At 30.8% G+C, this 17195-nt stretch overlaps 1 protein-coding gene and 1 pseudogene across 2 annotated transcripts; one reads left to right on the plus strand and one right to left on the minus strand.

Moving 5' to 3' along the window:
* Positions 1-527: 527 nt before the first annotated feature.
* On the minus strand, positions 528-6090 carry LOC107004902. The gene is made up of 10 exons (XM_015203306.2): positions 5485-6090; positions 5252-5389; positions 4490-4678; positions 2801-2938; positions 2567-2688; positions 2350-2482; positions 2116-2245; positions 1920-1999; positions 1693-1827; positions 528-1208 (listed from the first exon to the last, which is right to left on the minus strand). The coding sequence occupies exons 1-10, from the start codon at positions 5908-5910 to the stop codon at positions 894-896; spliced, it is 1806 nt and encodes a 601-aa protein (XP_015058792.1). The 5' UTR covers positions 5911-6090; the 3' UTR covers positions 528-893.
* Positions 6091-12726: 6636 nt separating this feature from the next.
* On the plus strand, positions 12727-15380 carry LOC107003406 (annotated as a pseudogene). Its single transcript, XR_001454655.2, has 4 exons — positions 12727-12836; positions 13655-14486; positions 14572-14727; positions 14832-15380. The product of XR_001454655.2 is annotated as an F-box/FBD/LRR-repeat protein At1g13570-like (transcript).
* Positions 15381-17195: the final 1815 nt, after the last annotated feature.

Raw genomic sequence — 17195 nt, forward strand, 5'->3', positions numbered from 1 at the left:
ATATTTTCATTTTTGAAGTTACATCAGATCAATATTTGAAAATTATACGATAAGTATTACTGATGCAACTTTCTTTATGTTGGTTTGATAAAAATATATATTCTAAAATCCAAACACAAAGTAACTTCACTCGCTTATTTATTTAGCAGACTCATTTTGACCAACTCAATCCACCCATTTGATAATTATTTATAATATATACTTATAATTAAACCCAAAAAGTGCAAATAATTTTCCCTTTTTACCCCCCAAAAAGGCCTAAAAGGCGCCTACGTGACTATGGACCAAAGAACCAAAACTTCATTATCAGAGTACCATTCTCTAGCATGGTCCAATTTTGGCCTTGGAGATGAGTGGTCAACTTTTGACCCCTACGAGCCAAACTTCACGTATACTAAGTTTTAACTTTTGACCTTCGAAGGTGCAAAGCAGGGTAAAAAGTTCAAGACCATCCATTTCCAAGGTCGATAAGTGTAATTTCCGAACAAACCTACAAGTTAATATAAAGTAGAGAATAGAGACCAGAGTCAAGGGAAAGCTATTCAACCATAATCATATCTTACAATTCCTTCGATATACTACATATATAAAGTTACAAACCATTTCTTATCAGATGAAAATGGCTTGAAAAACCAAACATAGTTCAGCCAAACGAAATTCGATTACTTAAATAGTTCTGTTTCATAAAAAAACTAAACACAAACACTGTAAACTGAGGCCAGAAACTTGGCATCATATCTGCTGTACCTATTTTTTTTTCCTTTCTAAAACAACTCATTCTCTACCCATTTTTGTTCTGGGGTGTGCTAGCTTCTCTGTGCCGGGACATAATTTAAACATATAACAAAGGTAGGTGATTTAACTTACAACCCTCTAAGTGAGAGGGGGAAGTTTCAAGCCAAGTTGAAATCTGATAACAGTTTCTTGAAATCCAGGGACTGCATGTCGTTGGAGAGATCTGTCAACAGTTTCTTGAAGTCCAGGGACTGCAAGTCATTGAAGCAATCTGCCAACAGTTTCTTGACCTCCGGGGACTCCTTGGAGACAAAAGCAACACCCACAGCCATTGTTAGACCGATAACAAAGAAAGCCTTCATGCATCCATTACCATGGGATAAACGTCCAAGTAGAATCTTGCAGTACTTCTGCACTTCCTTCAAGGACGCTTGATGAGCAGCATTATCCCCACTGACCAATGCCTTCTCGCTCTACAGTATCATAAAGAAAAAAAGAATCAGATGAAATTAACAACGGCTATATGATGTCCATTAAACTACTTGTTTCCTTTCTTGAGAGGACCATACTATCCTTCATTGTTTATGATTTTGACTAATCCGAAAAGATTAATATGAGGAATCTCATGTGTCATATTTCATGCCAAAGACACCTTACATCTCTTAAGGCATGCCAATTAGTGCTGAAGGATAAACACAGAAATAATACAATATCGCTGTAAGCGTGGCAAAAAGAACAATAATCTCTGGCCTTGTGGACTCTTTTTCTAATGCCAATGCCAACGCCCTCACCCCACCAAAAACAAAATCCCAAAAGTGAGCATGAAACTATAATTACCTTTTCAACTGAAACAGGCCTATAACAAGAGTAACCAAATAACTTGTAAAATTTGATAGACTTCATCTTTTGTTCAATAGATATCATTCTGGTATTTACAACTCAGAAAGATTAACATACCTTAAGTCTGAGACTGTTCAAGGTCACCTTCAATGGATCAAGTTCAGGTCCCTTAGCAGAATGCGCCTTGAACTCAGTGGACAGCTTCTTAATTATTATTAGACTTGCTTCTACATTGTCCAGATAAATATTGTCCTGTTACAATCACAATGGAAAGACAGCAGAGAAATTTAGATAAATAAAGGGATGAGTTTGGAAAGATAAAATCAAGAACTTTGATTTCTTACCCACAGCTTGTAACAGTCAGGGTTCTGAGTCAAACACCAAATAGATAGCTCAGTAGCTTCCTTTGATAGATCAGGAACACCTATATAGAACATGTAATATTTAGGACTATATAGCTGAATAAGCAATCACTATCAAATCAGATGCAAGAAACAAAGGAGCTACAGAGTCAACATAGAGTCGAACTTTTTGCTTTACCTTCCCCTACAGCTTTGATAGCAAAAGGCAGTATCCGCTGGGTTAGCTGCTTCATTGCTTTGCTCCCAGGGGCAGCAACAAGAGCTACCTCTTTCAGTGTAGGATAGACCGCTTCAAACCTTTCAGTGGCCTGAACATAACAAGCATCACAAACTACTCCCATACAGAATGTATATATTTTATAGTAACTTATTAGAATATTGATGGAACGATAATAACAGCAGTAAAAATCACCTTAATTCGAGCAGAAGGTGCTGGGAAGGTGATCCTCATCAAAACCTCAAGAGCTGATGGAGGCACAACACGTTCTCCCTTTCTGACTGCACCATTTATGAGTATAGCACGGGCTTTTGGTGAGGATACAATTCTGAAAAAATAGGGAACCACTTTAGTACTTGACGAGGTGATAAAACACATTTTAAGTAAGCTTAAGAAGAGAAGATATATGTACCTCTCAGCCAACTGTAACATTAAGTCTCTCGACTGTGGGTTACTGTTCAATTTACTGCTTAACAATGGTAAGAGAAAATGTACCCACATGAACAATCCCACGATTAAATCAGCTTGGCAAGCCTATAGGAATTGAGACAAGTTAGCAAAGGAGACAACAATAAGTGAGGGAGCATTGAAATGATAGATGATAGCAATATCCCAAAGATCATCTAGAATGAACAATGATTTTTACCTGAGTGACTGCCCAAATCATGACTGGAAGCTTATCTTGTCCTCGGTATTTCCCATTTTCATTCAGTATTGGTAAGAGACTGATTAAAACATCAGGTTTCCGTCTCAATACCATTGCTAGAACCACAAACATGGCAACCTGCAGTTCAATGACATATGTCAACAACGCTATCATATAAAGTCACAGTATCAGCTATTGAGATCCTTAATATCCAAGTTCATAAATTCTTGGCAGATTTTGAATGATAAATACATAGTAAAAAGGAAAAAAGTAAAAAGAAAAAAAAAACTGTCCCAGAATAAAGTTTGACTTAAGCCAGTCTTCTAATAAGCAATAGCATATCGGCATGATATTTTTCAATTCATATGTTGAAAGAAGATGCAAACAATTGTAAAACTGCACTTAGTATATCCTTAGGAAACATAACTGAGGAAATAAATAAATTAGTAATTCAGATTCATTAAACAATGACAGAGCTAAAAACGTTTCTTCTCCACTGAAATTTCATTTAGAGAGTTCAGAAAGAACATTTGAGGAAGCTCCCCAGAAAAAAGGTTGAATATAACACAATGATCAAGGTAAACAATCTGAAATGTTTGGGCTGACATCAAATTTGAAAACATGATAATAAGTTGCAATAGAGAACATGTAGACAAACAAAATAAATAACTGTTCACCATGTTATGCAATTAACATAACTGAGCAAATTTCTTAAGAAGAATGGATCAGATTATTGTTCTAGCCCAAAAAGAAGACCTATTGACATGAAAAGACAAAATCTACAGCTGCAGGACAACCCCAAACCATTTAAATAAACAATCATATCACATGGTGTAGCAGAACCAGTCCATGAACAACACAAATGTATAGGTATGAAAGGGAAAAAACTACAAACTACAAAGTTTCTGAACTAAAGGCAAACTGAACTTTACCAACCCCCTTCCCTGGAAACGATGTTTATGCAGGAAGCTGTATGCTATTTTATAAAACTACAAAGTTTCTAAACTAAAGGCAGAACTTTACCAACCCCCTTCCCCGGAAACGATGTTTATGCAGGAAGCTGTATGCTATTTTATTATAATAATATTTCTTTAATTGACAATCATACAGGTGGGTCTCTCATTATATCAGTACACTTCTATCAAAAATTCATGTTTCTGCACTTGTAACGTGACGTTAACGACAGGTCTGCAGACTTACTTATCACATGGCTTGAATGTAAACATGCAAATCAAGGTTTTCAGATACACCACTCCACATAAGGCAACTCTTGAAATAAAGAAACATGAGCTACTCGGGATCACCACTTAATAAAGATTTTAGTTAGACAAGGACAGAAAAAAAAATCCACTAACTATCGCATTTATCACAGATGGGTTCCAATTAGACGTGCTAACTAGTTATGGATTCAAATTCAAGATTTTATTGAACCCGGATGTACATATACAGGGAAGCTTTAACCACACATGCAAGGTTCAGATATCCATGCCACCTTCCCCAGTCAACCTTTTCCTTTCTCCTTTATGGTGGATGATTCTTCAAATATATAGCACATTCAACTGATTCTTTCTACTATCACCACAAAAAGACAACAGCAATTGAATCACTGAAGTTACACTATACATGCCACAAGCTTTCAAAATAACATGCAGAAAAGACAAAGCGCACACAGAAAGTGAGTGGTATTACCTGGGATTTTGAAGATACTTGCTGAACCGCCTTTTTGGATCCCTTTGAAGCTCCTTCGTGCTGTACAAGATCAGCAATAATGCTATCCAATGACCATAACACAAAGGAACCAAGTGCATCAAATGATCGCTGGTTAAGCCAGTCAACCGATGTCTTATAAACATCCTCAGAAATTTGAGAAACAGGGATCTGTTCAATAACAAGAGGGTTAACTCATTATAAGAAACAGCATTACCAATAAGACAATAAATTGATTACTCAAAAATTAAAATTTGCAGGTGATAGCATTCAGACTATCAAATTAAAGATCAAGAACATTTCATATAACATGTAAGGATTCCCTCAAAAAATTCAAGGATATAAAAACAGAATCTTGCAGAATTATATACTTGCTAGTTTCTATATCACACAATAGAATAGGTGTAAACAAAAGTACAAGATCCCCTTTATTCTGAATCAAAGAATTTGGATTCAATCAAATCTCCCCAAGTAGGATTCGAAGAAGAAGAAGAAGAATCCTAGAACAAAATGATCGGTAGCTAACCAACTTCTAAGAGAGACATAATTTAACTGCATTGATCTCGATTTTCATTATCAAATAAAAAATCATTGTTTTGATTTATTTCATCTATTCCATGACCAGAACATTCAAGTATAAAGACTCAAATTTTAGCTTTCTACACATTTAAGCATCTAACAAGTAAATAAAATCTAATTGAACATTAAAAAAAACAAAAAAAAAAAAGAAAGAGAAAAACTCACATCAATCATCTTCTCAACTGAAGATTCCCTAAGAATCTTCATCCATGGGAACTGAGATGAACTCACTTTGGCGAATGCTCGTCCAAAGTAATCTGCAAATCGCATTAGCTGTATATCTTCCTGCTTATCAAACGAGGTCTGCAAATTTCAAAAAAAAAAAAAGGAACTCCATTAAACATTCAGAATTCACCAATAAAAAACAACAGATCAGATTTTTCCAATTGAAAACTCACTGATATATCAACGAGATAAACAACTAGATCAGAATTATCGATCTTCGCAGCAGCTTCAGCAACAGTAACCTTAGGTTTCTTCACCTTCTTCGGCTTACTCTTCTTCTCCACAACACCGTCATTCTCAATTGCACCACCAACGGCATCTTCCCCATCGCTATCCTGCTCGTTTTTATCAATGACGGCAGAACTTTCACCGGAAGCAGCTTCATAAAGCTTCTGAGACTCAACTATACGCTTCCTTCTCTCCTCCGCATGTTGTTCGATCGATCGGAAAACATCACCTGAGCTCTCCCCGTTGTTCCAGTTGCCGGAGAACTCCTCTCCCTGCTTCGACTTACCTGACTGTTTTTTGTTCTTCTTATGATACGACACCGTTTGCCATTCCTGTTCAGGTTCAATCAGAAAAGCTTCATACTCCTCCATGGTGAAAAATGCACAAAACGAATGAAAATCGAAAAATTAAACGGAAAACAGAAAATCAATTTTCCGTTTTCCTCTTTTATAATTCTAAAAGGAAAACGGCAAAAAAGGACGTCGGAATTTTCGCCGGTCGGAGAAAGATCACGGGGAGAGTGATCGTCGTCGGAGGTGTTTATATAGGGGGTGTTGAACCGGGTCGGGTTAAGAAGTGGACAAGAAGAGGCAGTGAGAAGAAAAGAGTTCACACGTGGACGATTGACACCTCTTGTTCATTACCTGTTTTACCCTTAGATTGTTTGCTAAATTACATTATTGTCGTTATATGTCAGGCTGGGGTTTAGCAGTGTGGTTTTGATCTGCTGCTGTGACACTCATGATAAGCTCTCATCACCAGCTAATCAAAGCCGTTAATGGTCGAAGTTTTTTTTCTCTCTATGTTCTATACTTATATTGTAGCTCAACTATTTTGGATTGACATCATGTACCTCGTAGGCTCTATTTCGGGAGAAGAATTCTTTATAAAAGATTTTTTCATAGAAGAGCTCGAATAGAAAGAGCAACCTTACCAATTTCACCACATTTGTTTGTGGTAATTTCAATGTATTTTGATGATACATTTGTTGACATGTTAATATGTAGGAATAATATGAAATAAGTTTTTAATTATAGGAAATACGAGTTTTTTATTTATTTCACATGTATCATGAGATTTATGTAATGTTTTTTTAAAACATCAAAATGCTTTGAAATCTAGCGCAAATAATCTCTTTTACCTATCAAGATAAGATAAAATCTATGTAGATTATATCAACCTCTCCAAATTCAACTTATAATGTTATTGCTAAAATTGATTCGCTTTAGAATATACAACATAAATTATCATAATCATACTCTATATGAAAACTTTAATTAGGTTAAGATGTATAAAATTGTCTCACTTTACAATTTTAATTCAAAAAAAAATCAAAAGAATTGTAAAGTTATCATGAAATGTATTGATAATGAGAAAGTTACATAAATATTCACATACTCATTGAGATATCATAAAACCTAACTCTTGTAGTAAATTAGGATCATTTCTCGTAAAAGGTCAATTAAGAAGCAGAAAAGATAACAATAATATAATGAGTTAAATAAGACGGATAATTGGTAAAAAGTTGAATATGATTTTAGTGCGAAAATTATTAATAGATAATCTTATAGTTCCATTATTCATATTGAATTCATCGATGAAGCCTTGAGACCGACCCAAATGTCTTTTACAATTTTGTCTATGCTAAATTATATTTAAAGACGGAGTATAAGATTTATTGTAAACAAATTTCTTCATTGATTTTTTTTTCTCAATTTTCTCTCAAAGTTAACTAGAGATAATGACTATTTGAGTGTTACATCTTACTTTTTTTTTCTATTCAATATTTGTGTTTCAGGCATGTTCCTCGTCCCATCTTCATTTGTTTCTCGATGCTTCTTAAATGGATGGATTACATCTTGTGTTAGATCGCTAATTAAACAAGTGTCTTATTGATAATTATAATCATATGCCTCGATAAATAAATTTGAATTGTTTCTTTGAAGTATGATCATTTCAGATCAAAAATCTCCTCCAGCAAAATCTTACGCTTCATGTGATAAAGATATGAATCCTTCTTCTTTCACTATGTTATCTCTTTGTTCGATACTAAATTAATATTATGAAATCATATCAACTGTCTTTAAATAGAGTTGCTAATATAATTAAAAAATCTTTAAAATATACTTAACAACAACAACGTCAGTTTTATACCTTGGTCTCAATTTCTAACATTATTTAATATCAAATTTTTTCGATGTAAAACAATAATGTCATGTTATTGTTCTTAGCTTATTGTTTTTTTATTCCTAACAAAGTGGCCATGCAAAATTGCAAAGTTGTACTAGTTATCTACATGATTAGAGTCTTAATAAATCCAATAATTAGGGACTAAACTCACATTTTAAAAGTTATTCCACATGCACCATACAATGTACTTCAACATAGCATATCATATCCCCACTTTCCCTCCACTTTCTGTATTTTTTTTAATAAATAATAATTAGTAAAAATAAAGTCAAAGGCTAATTCAAGATCCATGGCATTTCTGTTAATAAATCTTAATTACAAGGACAAAACAGGAAGATCAAAACTGCGATACTTGCAAAGACTTTTTTCCCATCTCTTGTGGGGCCTTAGTAAATGGGAAGTAGTTTTGAGATAAATTTGAAATTAATTGTTTGGTGAGGGTATTTTAGTAATTTTCATAAATAAATTTATTAAATCTCACACTATTAGCAATTTTGTTAAAATAAATAAAAATGGTATAAAAAGTCTACTATTTAAGGGAAAATAATAAGAGTAATTAATACTATTAAAATTGACTAAATTTCTATAAAGAGAAATTAGTTTTATTAATGATGTGAGCATGACATCATAATTGTTTAGGAAAATAAGGAAGTGGTCCTTTTGTATCAAAAAAAAAGGAAAAAGGTGATTTTTTTTCTTAATTTTTATTCAATGGATTTTTCTCCTTTTTAAGAAAAAGGGAAATTTTGTAAAGAATAAAGAAATTGAAAGCGATTTTATGTAATTTACTAGTAATATAATTGTATATTTACGTATTTATTTTATTTGGTAGTTTCATATCATGTTAATTTTATATATTTTATTCACCTTTCTCCAAAATATTTACTAGCTTAAATAAATTGTTATTGTTCTTTTATTTAATTTTTTTTCTAGTAAATTTTATATTTTTATATAACTTAAATTATCTGAATAAAAATGTTGACTACGATTACTTTGGAGTAGATTTGAATTTAATGGTTAATTGACTATAATTTTGTAATATTATGATAAAGTAATTTCATATTTAAACTTTGTTTGAATTTTGAAATTTTAAAATGACCAATTTTAATGGAAAAGAGTAATTAATATTTGGTCAAACAAACTCCTAAAAGGGAAATTTGGTTTTAATTCTATTTGATGTGGATATATACATCATAACTATTTAGGAAAATAATTAAATTGTCCATTTGTAATTTTGGGGGTGGGGGGGATTAATGTAATTTTAATAAATGAATTTTTCTTTTTTTCAAAAGGCAAAAAAATATATATGTCAAGTATACTAATATTGGGAAAAGGACAAACTTAAAGCAAAAACAAAAGAATTCAAAGGAGTCTTTCGTGTTGGTATTTCCTAAAAATTATTGTCAAAAATATGTTTTTTTTTTTAATAATAAATTTTCATATTTGAAACCTACCTAAGATAATTTGCGTATTTTTATATTTTATTTAAATTGATCGGAATATTTTATAGAGTTTTTCTATCCTTGTAAGAAAGAAACAAATCTATATATATATATTATTATTTTTCACATATCTCACTAGTAAAATCACACTAAATATATTTTTATTATTAAAACTATATAAAAATTACTAAAAATAATATCACAATAATTGACGATTTATAATACCTATCTAGTAAAAAGCTAACAAAAAAAATATACATATTAGTTAAGCAATTCGGGGTTCTCTTTTACCAAAAAGAGGATCTAAGGGAATCCAAAGACCAAAAACGTTTGAGGAGGAATATATATATATATATATATATATATATATATAATATTTTATAATTTGAGTATTTAAATGAGATATGTCAGTAAGTTGAAAGTTTGTCGAGATATTTAGATTTGTTATATATGTGAGATGCGTGAGTAAATCTTGAAAATAGAGAAAATCTCGTTGAAAAATGTTAGTATGATTCAATTTAGTTAGAGGCTTGAAGTTTTAATATGAATCGTAAAAATCGAATGAAATATTTAATTTGTAACTATAAACTACGAAAGTCGAATAGAGTATTTAATTTGCAACTATGTGAGTCGCCTTCGTTTTGTTAGTGTACTTTTGAATTTGGATGTAGATGTGACAATCATGCCAATACTATTTTGGACCATATGAAAGAGCACATAGATTTTAGAGTGGTCATTCCTTTTAATTAATGCATTATTATTATTTTTATTAGGTATTTCGAGTCCCGATCAAAATTAAATTTTTGATCAATAGTAAAACAGTTTCATCACTGTATAACAATTCATGCTGATCTCTTAGGTTGTACTTTCTTTAACGAATCGTGAATTAAAAATCATGTGTCTATAATTCTAATTCATTTTATTTTACTTTATAATTGATACCGAACTTCTTAAATTATTTCATGTAAAAAAAAAAAAACTCATTAGTACATCCACAATATGATGTGATATATACTAATAAAGTTGATAAAAGGCTATAAAAGAAAGTGAGCTACAAGTAATGATGACATCAAGTCCAAACACTTTTGGCCTTTGGATTCTTGATTTTCTTAGTGCATGGAATCTAAAAATAGGGTAGGTATAAATATTTATAAAGTTTCATATGATAATCAAATTATTGAAATAAAATCTACGAAATATCGAATGATTAAATTCTATTTAATATATCATTTATCATATGTATATATGGGTAATATAAATAAGTGAACGAGTGATTTAGATGCCTTGATTGACACGTGACACTAAATTTGTTATGATTTATATTAGAATTTGAAAATAGACACCTATTTAAAAACCTTTAACATATTAAATATTGAATGACTTGTTAACTTATTTTGTCAATATTATTTTTTCATTAATACGTTATCAAATTACAGTAATTATAACTTTAGAAGAAAAGAAAAAAGTCCTAATTAAAAGAAACAATAATTTTTTTACTTTAACAATATGGTCGTGCTACCTAGTAACAGAAAGTGAGGCACTGAATATATTTAGCCAAAAAGTGTTTTGTATACCTTTTATTTTTCTGTTTTATTTCGTCTTTTTCCTCAACAGAATTTAAAGTCAATCTTTCAATTAAAAATAATGAAAAAAGATAAAAAATGTCTTTAAATTATGTGAGATAAAATTTATTTATTTATTTATTTATGATTTGATCTAAAAATATTCTTGCCGTTGATATTTGATATTATAGCCCAAAAATACTTTTCTAAAGAAAGAAAATGAATGTAAATATGATGAGAATAAGAGATGGATAATATGAAAAAGAAATGTATGTATAAAAATATTATTATCTTTTATTTCCTCATCAAATCAGTGAAAGTATCAATAAAATCTACAAATAAATTTCAAAGTTAATTCCGAAGTGACTAAACTTAATAAAGTTTATAAATTTGAGAAAATTTTATACATAGCAAATGTAATAAGACTCTATATCTATAATTTTGATAATTGCGCTTTATAACTATAATTCCTTTTGATATGGAGGCGGCGGTTGTATAATTCTGTCTGTTTGTATATTTTGCTTGCGAATATACAGATAAGGTAAGTATATACAAAATTTTTATTTATCCATTTACGAATTTTTCAAAATTCAATTTGTATATTTCGCTAACCAATATATCAATAGGTTAATTTATTATACAAATAACTAGAGTAAACGTATAGAAAATTTTAATTTTATACAATCAAATTATAAATTTTCTGAATTTATACAAATTAAAAAAATAATAAAATTGTGTAAAACTATAACTGTGAATTAAAATTTTCCTAAACAATAATATGATTTAAATGTATGTTACTCTCCACAATTTTCCATATCAATTTTGATGATAGTCTTCAAATGGGCCATTTCTATGGCCCAACCCACAGTTAGCTCGTCTTCCTTTGTCAAAAAGGAAAAATTAAAAAATATGAAACATTAATATACATTTAAAATAATAACTATAATTTAATTTTTTTATGATATAATAATTATAAAAAAACTAACAAATTTAATTATACATAGATACTCAAAAAAGTTATAAATATTAAATAGGAAAATTGCTATTACAATCCATTACGTCTAGATATGTTTTATGTGATTGATTCCCTCATGTTTATTCTTATTAATATTTCATCTTTCATCAATATTTCTATATCACAAATTTTCTGTATTTTCCTTCAAAATTTTTTCAACTTAAGATTTTTAGGAGTAATTTTTGTAATTTGATTCATCATATATATATATATATATATATATATATATATATATATTATCTATTTTTATAGGCTTTCGATTGAAAAATTACTTATTTCCATATTATAATGACTATAGTTATTAAAAAAAAAAAAACAATACAAGAAGAACATGAGCAAAAGGAGAATGAGGTTTGTGTGATTGTCAAATTTGTATATAGTAAAATACTTATATACATAGATATTTGTAGTGTCAAATTTGTATATAGTAAAATACTTGTATTCTCTAATTGCTTAACTATATTATTTTTATCTTTTAAAACACATTTTCTTCTTAATTAAATTATTATAAAAGAACCATGTTCTTGTTTTTTTCTTTTAAAATCACTTTAAAAAATAAAAATGTAGGAAATACTTTTTTTCTTAATCTCATCTTATCAATTAAAATCGAATAACTTCATGAACCCTTTCAATATATAATATATGTCATATATACAAGATCATTGTATATCCATCATTAATTTGTATTTATATAACGATAAATGTAATTATAATAAAATAAAAAATATATTTTATTTTTTATTTTTTTCTGAATTGAAATAAGACAAACATTTGCTAATTTAAAAAAATATTATTAGAGGTAGAATGTGTTAAAAAGAAAATAAATACTATGTATACTTGAAAAAATAGCATGTTTTATCCAAAATAACAATATGAACATTTTTGAATCAAAGTATTGACGAAAAAAATATTTTTGAATCAAACTATAAACAGAGGACATTTTTATTCCTTTCTCGAACATTTTTAACCTTTTCCCTTATAAAAATAGTAAAAAGAAAAAGAAGAAACTTTCCTCTTTCTCTGAAAGCTAAGGTTCCTCAGTTTTGGAGCAAAAAATTCTCTAATTATCCCAATCAACATGAATCAAGGTATACAAATGCTCTCTTTTTTTGTTGTTTTTTGGATTATGAAAGTGGGTTTGAGTCTATACTTGCAGTTATTTACTAACCTGAAGTGGAAATTTTACTATTCATACATGAAATTTGAAGTTTAAGAATTTTGATTAAGTAACTTAGGTTCCTCATTTTATGAGTTGTATCTGTCAATTGATACTAAAAAAGTTCAATTTTACTCCTATTATGTAGTGGAAGAAGAAGACAATAAAGAAAGAAAAAACCATTCTTTGAGAATTTTGGGCTTAATCATGAAGTGAGTCTCAAATGTGTTGAGCACTTCACCTAGCTTAATGTTCTAACACATACTTTTCGGAAGAAGCGATACTAAACAATTGACAATTAATATTTCACTTTATGGTAAAAAAAAAAAAAGAAAAGAAAGTTCTTTGTTCATGTATTTGGCATTCGTGCTTATAATTATTAGTGTTTGTATTTTTTCTTCCGTTGTGCGTTTTTTCATTAAAGCCTATGCTTTATTTGTACTTAACGCTTAAAGCGTGTTGTGCTTTTTGGTTTTTGATAACACTTGTAGAAGCACCTTTAGTTTGTTCATTTTGTGCACAATAGGATGTGTAGGAGGAGAATTGTGAGGTTAAGAAAATGGTAGGTAATATCTATTCATCTGCCTAGGATTTGGTGGGCAGTGATGCAGAGTTACATGATTCATGTGTTGGTGGGAGGTATGAGATATTTAGTATAAGGTGGCTCGGACATCACTGTCGTTAATGATAAGACACCAGTAAAATTAAGGGACTAATTTGATTGTTTTTTTCTCCATATTCTTCTAACAGATGAAACAAGATGTGTCATTGAAGGGGATAGTGAAGATAGAATCAGTGGTTTACCAAGAAATGTTATTGATCGTATCCTTGAGTTCATACCAGTTGAAGATGCAGCAAGAACTAGTATTTTGTCTCGACAGTGGAGATATATTTGGGCGACTTTTCCAGAGCTGGTGCTGGATAGCGGCTTCCGTCAAAATTTTATAGGAAAGCTCCTACCCGACTTCACAGAAGCGGTAGATTGTATTCTGTTACTGCATATGGGGGACATTGTGAAGTTTGTTCTTGACACTAGAGGAGTTTTTACTGCAAATTCTTCATATGCAATTATCGATAGATGGATTCTTTATGTCACTAGAAATGGAGTCAAGATGCTAACTCTTCGCACTTCAAATGATGATACCTATACTCTGCCCTTATCTATTTTTAATTGTTCAACGTTGACATATTTGAAACTCTCTAACTGTGTCTTCAAACCACCCAATCCCTTTATTGGTTTTCAGAATCTTATTACCCTTCGTCTCAAAGGGACAACCTTTGTGCCAGCCACATCGTTTTGTGTTATCAAGGCTCCCCTTCTTGCCAGATTGGAATTGATCTTGTGTCGTGGTACGCAATACCTAAACATTGTTTCACCAGGGCTGAAGTTCCTGATCTTTCGTGATAGTCACTCATATCTCGTGCTAGATTGCTTTATGAATTGCAGGAATATAAGACTGTTAAAACTTGAATTTAACGGAGTGGTTGATGATCGAACAAATGATAAAAGATCAACTTTGGAGAAGCTTCTTGTTAGCTCTCCTGCACTTGAGTACTCCGTTTAGATTCATTCTTTGTTGAGGTACGATATTGACTACTTGTTTCACTTTGATATCTTATAGTGATGGTAGTTTTGTATGATTCTAATTATTGTGTTTTCTTCAAAGCTTTTGAGTGCACGCATTGTTCCGAATTTGCAACCTTCTACACTCAACTGCTTGTGGCATCTACAATTAGGTGTAGACTTCAGCAAAATGTGTCACATTTCTAATGTTCTGCAGTTAATTAAGAGTTCCCCCAATTTGAGGAAACTCCATATTTCGGTAAGAAAAGAAAATATATGCACGATCTGGTTCATTTTTGCATTTCTTAATTTGTGAACATGAGAATCTAAAATAGCTTGGTGTTTTCTTCATGTACGTATTAGGTCCATGCTACCAGTGACGATGCCGAAGCAATCTTGAAGTATCTTGATACACCATCCTGCCTGGAACAACCACTCGACAAGCTAGAGCACGTTGCCATCAACTGTTTTAGTAGTTCAAAAACTGAACTGCTTTTTGTAAAGCTATTGCTTTCTCGCAGTCCATCTCTTTTAAAGATGTGCATTGACCAGCCTGCAGATAGAGACGTTGATGTTGCCTTAGAATTGATGCGTTTCCCCAGGGCATCTCCGAGGGCAGAGCTATTCTATTCTCGATACAAGGATAACTCTGTGATTTGAGTGTTGGAAGGCAGACTGATGTTTATCTGTTGTCAATTAGTTTTGTTAATCAAGGTAAATATGTTCTTCACTAGATGTTTTGGAAGCTCGGTATGCTTCGATGTGTTTGATATGATTAGCAGTCTTTTTGCTATATTTCTTTGTATTCTACTTCTGATTCAAGTTGCACTGGCTATTTAGAAATAGGATGTTTGAATATTTGCTGAAAGTGTTTTTTTGTTCACAGCATTGTATATATTGCTAGTTAAGCTTCTTGTCACTGTTGTATAGATTGTTGTGCTATACAACTCACTTGCTCCAGGTCTAATTTCCTTGAGTTATCGGTACGAGGTAGGGATAAAGACATCATACACTCTACTATACCCAAACCTCACTTGCGGGATTTGATTGGGTATGTTGTTGTTTTGAACAGAGAAGGCTCTTGTGGGAAACATATGAAGCCAGACTGTTTAAAGTGTTACTAGTTACCAATGCTGTAAAGTGTTTTTGGGCCAATAGCCACATTCGTTTGGGCCATTACTTTCACGTATGATTACTGAACTTTACTCGATTATTAGTCTTAGATTGTTCCAAGTAGTAGTAGTATTGACTTAACTCATCTTTGGAGAATCGCAACCCTTTTTCTGTAGCATATGTTTTGTGAGGGTGTTGGATCATAAAAAGACAAGGTTCTAGAATTCTAGTCGTAAGATATCTAATGAAATCGGTGGTAGGATAGAGATTTTCTCCAAAGAGAGAAATCTTTAATATCTAAGGTTTCTTTTTGTTTCATTATATGGATCATTCATTGGCAAGAATCGTGATTGAAAATTGTTTGATCGTCTTTTTATGAAGAAAAGTCAAAATAGAATTAACTTGAACTTAGACATGTTATTCGAAATCTCAATGAAGTTTAATTACTTTAATGTAACAAAATATTTTTATTAAGTTATGAAGTAGATAGAGTTTGATGATCATACATAAAATTAATATATATGAAAAATATCTGAATAATTTAATGTTTAAAATCATTAATTACGACAAAAACAATGAGAACTTAATAAACAAGTAGAAGCATATTCTTAAGATCAATCCATTGGATAACACATCCTCATATTTACACTAACAAGCACTAATAAAAAAACTCACAGAAATGATATAAAAGAGTTCGGAGTCTAAAGCGTAAAAATATTAACAAAAATTTTAAAACGGTATATAAAATTTTATATTAACCAAAAATGGAAAAATCGCTGCATCAACAACGATTTACTCCACCAGAAAAAGCAAAATCTCTGCCTCTGAGATTTTGCAAAATGTGTATTTTTTCTTTTAAAAAATGAAATCGCTACCTAGGCAGCAATTTAAATTTTTTTTTTTTTAAAAAAAATCGCTGCCTACGCAGCGATTTATATTTTTTTTTAAAAAAAATCACTGCCTAGGCAACGATTTATATTTTTTAATTTTTTTTTAAAAAAATTAAAATCGCTGCCTAGGTAGCGATTTCATTTTTTTTACAAAAAAATTAACATTTTTCTGCAGCGATTTTGTTTTTTCCGGTGGAGTAAATCACTGTTGATGCAGCGATTTTGCCGTTTTGGTTAATATAAAATTTTATATACCGTTTTGGAATTTTTGTTAATATTTTGTACCCTTTAGACTCAGAACTCTGATATAAACTCTAATCAAAGGGCGTAGACGTTTAGTATGACAGATGAAATTTCTTCTTCTTTAATCAAAAGATATTGCGATTGAGTCCTAGTTAAGAGTGATAATATCTTTGATAGAGAGCATTTTTCTTTACTAGATCATACACTAACAATTTCGAATTAATCAGATAAGTGAATTACAAATACCATTCATATATACTATTGTGGATTATTATTGTCCACAAATCTTGATTAACATTACAAAGTCAAGTTGATATTGATAGTGCATAAAGTTTGATTAAATATTATTCAAGTTTTGAATTTTCAATATAATGTGTTCCTCACTTTATATTATGCAGTTTACTAATACAAATTCATATCAAATCAAACTCGTGAATAATATTTTCTAAAGTCCAAATTCCTCCCCCTTTGTTCTTTGAGC

The sequence above is a fragment of the Solanum pennellii genome, chromosome 11, assembly GCF_001406875.1.
Source record: "Solanum pennellii chromosome 11, SPENNV200".
NCBI lineage: Eukaryota > Viridiplantae > Streptophyta > Magnoliopsida > Solanales > Solanaceae > Solanum > Solanum pennellii.

What these genes read in the sequence shown, in the direction of transcription:
- LOC107004902 (XM_015203306.2), bottom strand. Translation starts at nt 5,910, where the DNA reads ATGGAGGAGTATGAAGCTTTTCTGATTGAACCTGAACAGGAATGGCAA. An exon ending in AAGTATCTTCAAAATCCCAG is followed by an intron (nt 2,939 to 4,489) that starts GTAATACCACTC and finishes ATTGAACTGCAG; the next exon opens with GTTGCCATGTTTGTGGTTCT. An exon ending in CTGACTGTTACAAGCTGTGG is followed by an intron (nt 1,828 to 1,919) that starts GTAAGAAATCAA and finishes TGATTGTAACAG; the next exon opens with GACAATATTTATCTGGACAA.